The following is a 13,478-nucleotide window of genomic DNA, read 5'->3' as shown; positions in this document are numbered from 1 at the left end:
GAAGAACTCCTGCGTCTAAGGTTCGATCATTTTATTTTGTCATGTTGAATAAATAAATACATCAATAAAGCCCTGAAAATATCAATAACAAATTATAAGTATTTAGAAAACAAACAACCATATTACATTTATAATGATATTCATGAATTTAGGCATGAATTACTTTATAATAATCGATCATAAAAGTATTACACATTATACTGAGCATTGAAATAAATACATGGAAAAGTAAGAGTTATTTCCCTTACATCGACGTCTTGAAAACGAGAATATAAATCGAACTATTCCAAATAGAACTATTACAAATAAAATGAATAGTTCACAAATCTATTTGCAATGATATATACACAATAAATAGAAAATAATTGTAGGTATACCTGATTGTGGATCAAGGCTCAAACAATGGCCACCCGATAAAAATAACGGGTCTTGATATATAGACTCCTATTAAACAATAATTATATTCTATATACACTTCTGCATAATTGATATTTTATTTACATACTCAAAGAATTTATACTTTAAGCTTCATTTAATAATGATAAAGTTGAACTCAGTATATCTTCACAAAATTACATTAAAAATCAAAGACGATGAATTATCGGAAAGTATAGAATAAGAATTAGTAAAGATAAAAGAAATAGAAGTCAACTTACAGTCTCTGTCCTGAGGTCTCGTCTCAAAATTAATATTGTATATAATGATGACCAAAAATACTCATCTCACTTTCTCAATGGTCTATAGATGTCTGACCGATACACAAAGAGATCGGCGGGAAAAACGTCCCTAACCAATCGCAAGCTTGGTTATAAAAACTGACCAATAACATTATATACCCTCAGGATAAGTAAGAACTTCTAGAACATAAGTAAAGATTAAAACCAAATGAAGTTGTAATATTTTATTAATTTTATTAACGGTGAGCGCAAAACTCCGTGAAAACGAAATGCTGCGCGATGCTAAAAATAAAATATATACATGTGAATATTAAGTCACTGAACTATATAATATAATATTCACTTAATAAAATAAATTAAAATATCATTCTATCACAAGTTGACACAGGACCCCTGACGCTGTGAGGATAGGATAACAAAAACTTCCGAGGCTCTCAATGCAATGAAAAATACTATCCGGAAATATCATGCCCATCAATATTTACCTCTTTGGTTTTTATGTACGTGATTCATATTCGCATAAACGCTTTTTCATTTGAAAGTTATCATTTATAAACAAAGATAATTTTTAACATGGAGTATTATTGATGTGGAAAAATGGCAGCCACCCTGTCATTTCGTTGGCTAGATATATTGGAAAAGGAATTTGACAAAGCTTTCGTAGATTTAGATTTACTCTTAGGGGAGATCGATCCAGACCAATGCGAGCTCACATATGATGGGAGACAGAAGATGACTGCGCTCAGTGCTGCGTTTGCACAATTATGCCACAAATCCCAGACAGTGTTCCAGTCCAACGCTAAAATAGAGGTGTTTTGAACATTATATACTGATTTGCGCTATAACTGATTTGTCATCACACATCTTTATAATTTTTGATAAATTTAATTTTAATGTTTTATCTACATTTAACGGTGTGACATTAACGGTGTGACAGTAGGGACGTTGTAATTAGTAAAGCGGATATCCATTCATCCTCGCAAGCCAGAGGTCCTGAGTCAACACGTTGCCGTTGGACCCCTGGCATATTTCATTCAATATTTGTGGGCTGACTGTAGCGACGTCTTTCGGAAAAATTAGAAATCTTGTTTTTTTTAACTCTCAACCAATCACATTAAGCCATTCTATGATAAACAACTTGTAACATGTGCATTTGAGGTGTCAACTGAATCCCTATCTAACTATTTATGAAAGCTTGAATTTGATTAGTGCTTCTCGATGAGAAGCAAGCCAACGAATATTGAATGAAATATGCCAGGGGTCCAACGGCAACGTGTTGACTCAGGACCTCTAGCTTGCGAGGATAATATCCATTAAAACCTTAGTTTACATTTAAAAATCAGATCTATCTCTTCATAGCATACTTTAGACTGGAAAGTTTAAGATTGGGTGGATTCTACCATTTCATATTTGCATTGCAAAGACATTTTTATCTTTTTTTATTTTTTAAAGACGTGCTTATGAGGATACTGATATAAGAAATAAGTATGATTTAGTAGCTAAATAAAGCGACTTCAAGCAACTAAATGAAGCTATATACATGTAGTTAATTCAAGCTACGTAGCTAAATAATATGTTGATGTTGTTTTCAGTTAGATTCACCTCTTCAAACCACACATGACATTTGGAACGTCGACTCTGACGTCACATGATGTTGTATATTAGTTGCATTATTTAATAAAGTCTGAAAAATGCAAATTTTAATAAAGAATCTTTAATTCACTATTTTTCTGCAATATCTGTTAAATCAAGGTGAGTTTATTTTTGGTGAACTTTTGTTGTTACCACAAGAACATACAAAAAGTCTGCAGCGAGATGCAATTCTCAAAGATTTGTGGGTTGCTAATGATTGGTCTGGACCTGCTGGACCTGCTGTAGACTACATTTGTGAAGCAAATTTTAGTGTGAAACCTTCCCAGAATCCTTTTGCTATGACAATTCCTTGCAATAATGCCAAATAGCAGTGCCACAGTTACTGTAAAGATACATGTATAGTTCTCACAGAGAGCATAAAGGAACCCCCCCCCCCCCCCCCCCCCAAAAAAAAAATGCGAATACTGTACAATGTTTCTGTCAAATAAATGCATTATTTAGAATCTGATATAGAAATGCAACTTACAAACAATGTCATGTGCATTGTTGTTAGAGCTCAAAGTGTGAGGGGTGCTTTGCGCCATTTGCTGCGCTCATTATAATTGTACTGGACCTGCTGTAGACTACATTTGTGAAGCAAATTTTAGTGTGAAACCTTCCCAGAATCCTTTAGCTACCACAATTCCATGCAATAATGCTGAATAGCAGTGCCACAGTTACTGTAAAGATAAAGTCCTTACTAAGAGCATGAAGGAAACAAAATATAACTGCATCTTTTGTTAAATAAATGCATTATTTAGAAAATTAATGCAGCTTACAATGTCATGTGACGACACCGTCTAGACTGGGTCTCTTGCTCTTTGAGAAGGCAAATCAAAGTTGAACGTGTAAGCTATGTAATGGGTTTTTGATGGTAACAGGTATCCAGTAATAAATTGTGCTCACCCCAATTGTCTCACCAAAAACATATTGGTCCTATTTGCCATTATTTACAGGAAGCAAATTATGAGAGGATGTATTGAAAAGAATAAATATGTGTATGTTCAGCCATATTTGTTTTCTTTTAAGTGACATCATAATTGTTTTTTTGTACTCTGCTTTAGGGATTTGTAATAATTTGGGAAACCCAGTAAGCTGTGTTCTTGATCTATCTCAATGTTTAATTTTCCTCTTCCGAATACATACTGCATTAATATAGCTCTTAGAGTAGGATTGGATTTAGGAATGAATGAAAGTTTACATGTCAGGTAAAATATATAAAGCATTATGAAATTGGAAATGTTATAAATGATAAAAATTCAAATGAAAAATAGACTTATAATAAAATACATACATATATATATATAGTTAAAGTATTCTTTATAAAGGATTGAACTAATTGTCCTTGTACATTACAGGCACAGTTAGTGGACATGAGAGCAGACTTGGTAGAAATGAGATCAGCTAAAGAACATGTAGAGAGAGAACTCCACAATGTTCTGCTTCAACTACATTCCACCCAGCTTCAGATTCAGTCCCAGAAAGGAATTGAAGTAGATTCCACTACAATCCAGAAAAAAGTGGTGAGCTTTCTCTGTAAATTAGATTGGTCAAATCATTATGATCAAGGTAACACAGCCAGAAAGTTTTAAGATGGTAATTTTAATTAGTCTCAGATTGTCAAATAATCCTTTATTGTCATGTCTTGAATATATTTTCAAGGTTGTAAACAAAGTACATTGGAATTTAAAAAAAATTGAATTAAAATGATGTTGACGTGTTTGTAAATGGAAACTGTTTAAACACAAGGTTAACTACATGTACATGTATTTTGTTTGTATCTGTTAGACACAAATCAAATCTGTTGCATTTATAGGAAGAAGAAATGAAGGTTAAAACTGCAGGAGCCTCGACAATGGAGCGAGTGGAGGCGGAGGTGAAAGAGCTACGTAGTGAGAATGAGGAGCTGAGGCAGTATATCCTAGCTCTACAGGGAGAGGTGTATGGGGCAAGGCTAGCTGCCAAATACCTAGACAAAGAGTTAGCAGGAAGGTCAGTGTCTAGTAGACAAATACCTAGTCAAAGAGTTAGCAGGAAGGTCATTGTCTAGTAGACAAATACCTAGTCAAAGAGTTAGCAGGAAAGTCAGTATGTAGGACAAATACTTTGACAAAGAGTTAGCAGGAAAGTCAGTGTCTAGTAGACAAATACCTAGTCAAAGAGTTAGTAGGAAAGTCAGTGTCTAGAAGACAAATACCTAGTGAAAGAGTTAGTAGGAAAGTCAGTGTCTGGCAGATAAATACCTAGACAAAGAATTAGGAGGGAGGTCAGTATACCTACACAAAGAGTTAGCAGCAAGGTCATTGTCTAGTAGACAAATACTTAGACAAAGAGTTAACAGGAAGGGGAGTGGTGAGGCACTCTAATTACTGATGAAGATCAGTTGATAAAAACATTGATTTTCATGTTCATAAATCAATTTACTGGTTTATACAATCAGGGATAGACATTAACTTTTAGATTCACTTGCTTTCGGGCAAGTGATCTCAGACTTTGACTTGTTTGAATGCAAAACTTGGTTGCCCAAAATTAGGGAAGAAAAATATTATTTATTACTTTAAACTGAGAAGAAAAAATGTGACCAAATACACTACTGTCAACTTGGCAAGTTGAGCTACATAAAAAAGTAATTGCGATGCTTTGTTTGCACATGTGTATCACTGTCCTTGTCAATTTAATATGTTAACACACTGTCATGCAGCATTATCCCTCCGTTTCCTTTTAATACACTTCATATTTTTAAAAATTAATTTCTGTAGAATCTTTTTGTGAATTGTGATTTTCAGAGATAACAAGCAACAGTAAAGGAAGACAATTGCTATGAAACATACATATCTGGATTGGGATACATTGTGTTACTTATATTCTGTGAATGAATTTCCTAATTAGAAGTTAACAAATTTGTTATACGTAGAGCGTATTTACCACAAAAGAAAACAGAATAATGAACCCGATTTTTAAATGGTCCGTATATTCTAGAAACGCTACCAAGGATTTCCTAATGTAAATCAATGTCAGTCAGATATCTGGCAGAAATCAAGTATTCAATTTATTGTTTTATTTATAAATTAAACTAAACTGACTAAATATGTACATTTCTATGAGAAAAATTCACTTGCCCGATCGGACAGTTTCACTTGCCGGAAATGAGGATTTACTTGTCCCGGGCAATCAGACAACCGTTAATGTCGATCCCTGACAATATATGGTTTATAGCATATAAAAAGAAATTCTGTATATAGAATCTTTAATATTCTTTATACATGTTGCAGAATACAACAGATCCAGTTGTTGGGTCGTGACATGCGAGGGGCTGAGCATGACAAACTCTGGAATCAGTTAGAAGCAGAAATCCATCTCCATCGACACAAAACCGTTATACGTGCATGTCGGGGGCGGACTAACCGAAAGAAAAAACTGCAGATGCCAGAAGGGCATGTGAGTATGCTAGTACATGTACCTTAATAATTTGCAAAAACTGATTTTGAGTTATTTATATGGTAAAAAATTTTCACATCCTTCAAAAACAGAAAGTTTATCTTTCTGTTTTTGAAGGTTGTGAAAATTTTATGAAATGCATTTAATATATTGAGTTCATGTGAAAAGCAAACTGACAGATTCCTACAGACAAAAAATACTGTACATGCAATAACATTTTAAGACCAGTATATAATTTACAATTTAAAATCAAACTCTTATTTTATGAATAAGCTCTGTAAATTGCAGTTACTAAAAATTAAAACATTTCAATTAATTTAAAATGCTGATCCTCTTTCAGTCCTTTTTGATTTTTTTTTTTATACGTTTGTATACATTGATTGAAGAAGAATAATTATGCTGATGTGAAATGTCTTTTGAGCCAGGACTTCCAGTCTCTCCGTAAACAACATGGTCTGGGTGAGAAAAGAAAAGTGATCATCAGGAAAGGAGAAGAGGAGGGTCTAGGCCTGTCAATCACAGTATGTATAAACTGTCAGTCTAAATGTGTACATAAAAGGAGGGTCTAGGCCTGTCAATCACAGTATGTATAAACTGTCAGTCTAAATATGTACATAAAAGGAGGGTCTAGGCCTGTCAATCACAGTATGTATAAACTGTCAGTCTAAATATGTACATAAAAGGAGGGTCTAGGCTTGTCAATCACAGTATGTATAAACTGTCAGTCTGAATATGTACATAAAAGGAGAGTCTAGGCCTTTCAACTGTCAGTAAAAGTATGTACATAAAAGAAGGGTTAAAGGGTTTTTATCACATCCCAAAATTTTTTGATATGACAAAGTTTATATGCTATTAAAATCATATATTTAAAAATCTTTGCTAGAAAATTAATATTTTTGATGTTTCAGCGATTCAAAGTTTGAATTTCTCAATATGCATATTTTGATCGCCGATGTTATGCGCCATTGCTCTGACGTCATAGGTGTCAATCCTGGTCAAGCGAAGTACTTATTGTGTATACAAAAGGGCTCATTTGTTGTGTCTATTTAACCTGATAGAAAATAATTAAGTGATAATTGAATAATTGACAGCTTGTAAAGATATGATTTATGGCTTAATGGTGCACAAATGTGCACAAGAAAGGTTTTAGGGAGAATCTTTTCCCCACATTTCCTGGACTTGGTCGAGAGATGAAAGGGGGGCCTTTCTCTGCAAATGTGATGGCGTTTATCTCCATTCAGAACAATCGTTTATGCCCAATCGATCACGATTTTTTTTTCTGTCCTATAAAATATTTTAAGGAAAGATACTTTTAAAAAATTAATAAATGACAAATACCCATTTTTCAAAAGTCGCACAGAATCTAGTAGGAATGTTGTGAACTTCGTAATGGCGTATGGCACCATTGAAGAAGTGTCATTTCTAGTACATGAACAGATAGAAGATATACAGGATTTATTTTATTTATAATTAATTAAAATAATAATGAAGGAGAATTTAAAATTCCCATATTTACAAATGTTTACCAAGTTAAACTTTAGTTATTTGTTCTATTTAGTTGAAGTCCCGAGTTGTCAACGGCTTCGTCTTTGGTGACCTCTCTCCAATTGTCGGCATATTTTCTGGTTATTTCTCTTTGCTAGACGTTCATACCTAAAAGATTGACTGTCCATAACCAAAGGAATATAGTCGATATCAAATTTTCAACTGGCCATACTGTGTATTCTATTTATTTAGCATAAAAATCTATTCAATATATTTTTTCTTACGATAAACTTTACGAGTTCTATTGACAATTGACACCTATGACGTTTCAGTACCACGTGACCCCTATCTAATTAGTGGAGATTTTTACTTGGAGGACCCTATATTACGGGTGTTTTATCGTCTAAATATGGCCGTTTTCAACATTATTTCATAATTAAACGATAATTATATGTTTCAAGAATATAATAGTGTTTCATTTTTAAGAAATTTAGATACGTGATAAAAACCCTTTAAGGTCTGTCAATCAGAGTATATGTCAATCACTTAGTTAATGCCACCTAAAGAAAGTAGAGACTCTAGAGTAGGGAATTTGATCTTGAATACTCCATATACATGAAATTGCATGTAAATACCAGAAATCTTTATGATTATGGAGAGGATAATTTCTTTTGCTAAATTTTATTCATTTTTTATGATATAAGCTGTCATTTAAATTAATGGTTATTGTTCTTGACAGGGAGGGAAAGAACATGGTGTTCCAATTCTGATCTCAGAAATCCATGAGGGTCAGCCAGCAGATAAATGTGATGCACTATATGTAGGAGATGCTATCCTATCTGTCAATGGTATAGACCTGCGGGAATCCAAGCATGCCGAGGCCGTCCACGTATTGTCACAACAGGTCAGAAATCACTCAAGTCACCACAGGTCAGAAATCATACTCAAGTCACCACAGGTCAGAAATCACTCAAGTCAGCACAGGTCAAATACATGTATCATACTCAAGTCATCACAGGTCAAGTATTATAATCAAGTTACCACAGGTCAAAAATCATATACTCAAGTCACCATAAGTCAAAAGTTATACTCAAGTCACAAGAGTCAGAAATCATACTCAGGTCACAACAGATCAGAAGTAATACTCAAGTCACAACAGGTCAGAAATCATACTCATGTCATAACAGATCAAAAATCATACTGAAGTCAAATCATACTCAAGACAACAGATCAGTAATAATACTCAAGTCAAAATAGGTCAGAAATCATACTCAAGTAACAACTGGTAAAAATCATACTCAAGCCAGCACAGGTCAACATTCATGCTCAAGTCAGCACAGGTCAAAAATCGTACTCAAGTCACAACAGGTCAGAAATCATACACAAGTCATAACAGGTCAGAAATTACTCAAGTCAGCACAGGTCAAAATTCATACTCAAGTCACAACAGATCAGAAGTAATACACAAGTCATAATAGGTCAGAAATCACTCAAGTCAGCACAGGTCAAAAATCCTGCTAAAGTCACAACAGATCAGAAGTAATACTCAAGTCACAACAGGTCAGAAATCACTCAAGTCAGCACAGGTTAAAAATCGTACTCAAGTCACAACAGATCAGAAGTAATACTCAAGCCAAGTTTTAGGTCACTGAGGTCATGCATTTGATTCTGTGCAAGCCTTTTTATTGTTAAACTGTCCTAAGAATTTTAATCATGTTTGGATAATTATCAAATGAAAAGGAGGGGAAGATTTTTTTCTTTTAGGAGGAAGGATGGTCATATATTCTTCATTTTCTACTGCCTCCCACCACCCCAGTTGAGATTCATTGTGGAATCTAGTTTTGGTATATATGTAAATCATAATAGGCCAGAAATGAACCACAGCCCTCTTCATGATAGAGTTGATTGTGAAATGTGTGTCAGGTGCAGCAGCTACTGAAGGCATCTAAGGAAGCTTCTGTAGATGTACCATTTGTACAGTTTGGTTTAAATACCATATGCTAAACTAGAAAAAAAAAACCTTATCAGTCATTGAAGTGTAAATGTGTATCTCAGATGCAGAAAATGGTGCATACATCTAACACAGCATCCATAGATACATTATTAATTTGAACATCTTTTATGATAAAATAGGCAGTGTAATTAATCAGTCACTGTAATGTAAATATAAGAACAGATGCAGAATTAGATATTCAAAAATACATCATATGTGCGCGTTCAGTAGTTTGGATTACTGTATACAGGAAAATTTTCGCCCCCTTTTTATTTTCGCCCCCTTTCACCCTATTCACATTTTGGCAATTTAAAATGGGGCGAATTCAAAGAACACAATATAATTTTTTAAACAGAATCGTAACTGGGTGAATTTAAAAAACAGGGCAAAATTGTTTGCAAGTGTGAAAGGGCTAAAAAAAAAAACCCTGTAACCATTAGTTTGGAACAGATTTTGATGTTTTTCTTTCTTATCTTAGAATCTACAAATTGTAATATACTTCCAGTGGAAATACACTGAAAGGGACACACTTATTAAATTCATGGTTTTAATATAGATTCCCACAAATAAAGAACCAAAAAGCAAAAATACTGATATAATTCTGGAAAATTAGTGTATGGATTGATGATGTCTGTATCCAAATTTTGTTTCGCTGTTGCATTTTGCTCTGTTCTGGGTAATTTTTGGCAATTCTAATTTAAACATAAAAAAGACAACAGTTGCAGTAATCCTAAGTTTGAAGTGCTTGTCATATTAACATTATTTATATTTTAACAGTTGGGTTTCAGAGAGTGAAGGTGATGTTTGTTTGCATTTTTCAGCAGTTGTGATATTTGTATATTTTATTAGCTGGGAGACATAGAGCTGGAGGTGATGTTTGTGGCACCTGATGAAGACAGTGATGATGAACAGAGCCAGGTGGGGGAAGATGAGAATGGGTTCAGGTAGGTTATCCCATTGGATACATTGCACATATATGTAGGGCAAAAATACCCATATCTTTTTTCTTCAGATTTTTACCAGTGAAAAAAAAGCCTCGTAAAGCCAAAAAAAAATTAATCAATAGTTTATCAGGCACTGCCGCATCAAGTCAAACACTGCCGCATTGATCAATTTTATTGACATATTGAGAAGGGAAATAACTCAATTTTCTATTTTTCCAAGTTGAAAAGAAAATTGAGTTATTCCCCTTTTCATAAATGCTGATAGATAGGCGTTTTTTTTTAGATAAAAAATACATTTCTTGTTAATACAGTATTTTATGAATTAATTTTGTTTGGAATAACATTATTTAAAGTTGAATGCATATTATAATTAATGAGAGAACCAAAAAAGGTAAGAATCAGTTGATATCATCATTTTGTTGAACGACTGACATGAAAAAAAAGGTTACACCTGCTTCAAAAAAAGAAAAAAAAGAACCTGCCTGCTGCATTGAATTTTGAAATTTTTGGCCTGAGAAACAATTTTTTATGGGCTAATCAAAAGTGCATTCAAATAAGAATTGTTTTTATTACTGAGTTGAGGCTGTGTGTGTGTTTGGTTTTACAGATACAGAATATATGATGAAGATGTTCTGAGCAGTAGTAGTGAGGCAGAAATACGCAGACATGTAGGTCAAAGGTCAGCTCTGCCCCCAAATGTCAACGGAACAATGTCAACGTCTGCTTCAGTTCCACATAGTCCTTCAAGGTGAGAGGAAGATTTTTAAAAGTGATGAATTTTACAGTATTTACCAGTTTCTTGTATTTTATAATTATGTCATATGTGTATCCTTTCCACATTATGACAGGACATTCATTAAAATAACAATGCAAAAAAGCAAAAAAAATATGGCAGACAATGTATCAGTCTTTTGAAGCCATTATTGTCATATCAAGAAAGGAAAAAATTACAAAACACTAAATTTGACATATTTTACTTGAGTTATAAGCATGCTGATTCCTGATTTTGACAGATTTGAACAATCTAAAGAGACTCAAGCTGCTAGTCCTGTAAAAGCTGAGGGTAGAGTAGCTGGTTCTCAGAGTGTTGATGTGGGGGTCATACAAGCTAATGGTTTACAACAGACAAACTCTATAGATCAGAATGCTATGTTCAACAGTGATTACACCTAGTCTATAGTCATATTGCCTGAGTAGGGGAGTGATGTGTAATATTGTTTTATGTGTATCATTCATTTTAAATGCTTTTTCTCGAAATGATTTTTTAAAATACCTGTTGAAAATTGACTGGCATAACTCAATAATTATTTCATTTTTCATATGTAATTTATGAAGAATTCATATCTTGAGAAATAACAAAAAAATAAAATACTTGTTTACCGGTACATCATGCTCTCATGTACATCTTAGAACACTTTAATTCTACGTCAGACTTCAGGGTTTTTTTCTTAATCGTTACGTATATCTTGTTTAAGTATTTTGGAAATGTATGTGGTATGTTACAACCAACAAAATGTAATAACGCAAAATGTAATAAACTAGGATTATTACATTTTGCGTAATTACATTTTGCGTCGAGATCAACGCAGAATGTAATAATGCAAAATGTAAAAACAGACTTTTTAGGATTATTACATTTTGCGTAAAATGTAATAACATGATTTTGGATTATTACATTTTGTGTTGTTACATTTTGCGTCGAGATTAAGCAAAATGCGACAACGCAAAATGTAATAACACGCTTTTTGGTCAGTCAGATTGAGAATAATTTTCAACTGAGTGAAGGAAAATAAAACAAAAGGAAAAAAATATATGTTAATTCTTACATTATGTCTGATTTCATCATATATTGATTTATTAGTCATTTAAAATCAGTTGGTATTCAAATCATAAGTGCTGCAAATTAGAAACGTGTGTGCGCACATGTGTGTGGGTGGGTGGGGGGGGGGGGGTATTTTCCTTGATCAGTGTATCAGTTTGCTTTTTCTTTTTGATAGCCACATGCATGAAATTTAGAAAAGAAATCTATTTTTACTGGCATATGTAAATGTAGCGGGAAGGGGGTTTCTTGACAAGTAAGATTTCATACTGTTTTACAAATCATGTGCATTGCAGACCAGCAAAAATGATACAGACTGGTTTATAAATAGACATGCTAATCAAAGTGAAGTTAATGTTTTATAAGTATTCAAAAAAAATGCTAGAAACAGAGTTTAAAAAATATACAATAAGATTTAGTAATGTCCTTAGAAGCTGTAACGTTTGGCTCATAGTCATAGGTCTCTCTGTCTATTTAGTAAAGCGAGTTTCCCCATTGTTATATGTTTAAATCAATTTTGTGATGTTTCGCGTTGAACTCAATACAAAAAATAATTATATTTTGTTTTATTACATTTTGTTTTATTACATTTTGCATTGTGCTCAACCCAAAAATTAAGTAACGGAAAATGTAACAACCAGAAAGTGCATTATTACATTTTGCCTTAATCCCAACGCAAAATGTAATAATCCAAAAATCGTGTTATTACATTTTGTGTTATTACATTTTGCGTCGAGATCAATGCAAAATGTAATAACGCAAAATGTAATAACTCCAGTTTACAGGGTTCGACACTAACTTTTTTAGGCTTTAGTCCGGCCGTACTAGTGCTTCTTTACTTTTACTAGTCCGCATGCAATTTTATGAGTCCGTCAAAAAAAAGAAACATCAACGTTTTGTAACATTAATTTAAAAATAAACATTTCAATATATGTTTTTATACTTTATTAAATAAACAAAGCATTTACGTGAAATGGTTTATTCCACGTATAGCACAGATTCGTTAAAATCTCGCGATCAACGAGTACGATCGTATTCCCGATCTAGTTCTTTTTCTCTTTACATTACATCCAAAATGTCTGACATCTTTCTTTTATGTGTCATATTAATTATGATCGCTAAAACGTTTTACTTCAAACCAATCAGTCGAAAAAATTAAGCGCTGACTAGAAATTGTCTAACTCCCCGACAAAAAGCTAGAAAGCTAAAAATAAATGCGGGGTTTTCCAGTAAAAGTTGTGGAGAATCGGACATCGGTAAATTATTCATGTTGTTTTCCAGGAATTTTTACTGGTCCGTTCGGACTAATTAGCCACAGATTTTATTAGTCCGAATGAAAATGTATTAGTCTGAGACTATCGGACTAACGTTAGTGTCGAACCCTGAGTTTATTACATTTTGCGTTGTTATTACATTTCTTGTTGTAACAATGGTATTTATTTATTTTTCTTCATAGTCTGGCAGTTATTTACCTGAAAATGTATATTTAT

At 33.3% G+C, this 13,478-nt stretch overlaps 1 protein-coding gene across 1 annotated transcript; it reads left to right on the top strand.

Annotated features, from left to right (window-relative positions):
- The first annotated feature begins 1,238 nt into the window (after positions 1 to 1,238).
- LOC133178603 (Golgi-associated PDZ and coiled-coil motif-containing protein-like) lies at positions 1,239 to 11,491 on the top strand. Its single transcript, XM_061313335.1, has 9 exons — positions 1,239 to 1,487; positions 3,668 to 3,832; positions 4,126 to 4,301; positions 5,582 to 5,747; positions 6,173 to 6,268; positions 7,972 to 8,136; positions 10,075 to 10,169; positions 10,777 to 10,917; positions 11,183 to 11,491. The coding sequence occupies exons 1-9, from the start codon at positions 1,275 to 1,277 to the stop codon at positions 11,340 to 11,342; spliced, it is 1,377 nt and encodes a 458-aa protein (XP_061169319.1). The 5' UTR covers positions 1,239 to 1,274; the 3' UTR covers positions 11,343 to 11,491.
- The last annotated feature ends 1,987 nt before the right edge of the window (positions 11,492 to 13,478 follow it).

The sequence above is a fragment of the Saccostrea echinata genome, unplaced genomic scaffold, assembly GCF_033153115.1.
Source record: "Saccostrea echinata isolate AGI-Se365-2 ecotype Australia unplaced genomic scaffold, CSIRO_AGI_Sech_v1 ptg000003l, whole genome shotgun sequence".
Lineage (NCBI taxonomy): Eukaryota > Metazoa > Mollusca > Bivalvia > Ostreida > Ostreidae > Saccostrea > Saccostrea echinata.
This window is presented reverse-complemented; position numbering and strand designations above follow the sequence as displayed.

Coding starts and splice junctions, on each gene's coding strand:
- LOC133178603 (XM_061313335.1), top strand. CDS start 1,275: ATGGCAGCCACCCTGTCATTTCGTTGGCTAGATATATTGGAAAAGGAA. Junction 3,833..4,125: donor CTACAATCCAGAAAAAAGTG/GTGAGCTTTCTC, acceptor TTGCATTTATAG/GAAGAAGAAATGAAGGTTAA. Junction 8,137..10,074: donor TCCACGTATTGTCACAACAG/GTCAGAAATCAC, acceptor ATATTTTATTAG/CTGGGAGACATAGAGCTGGA.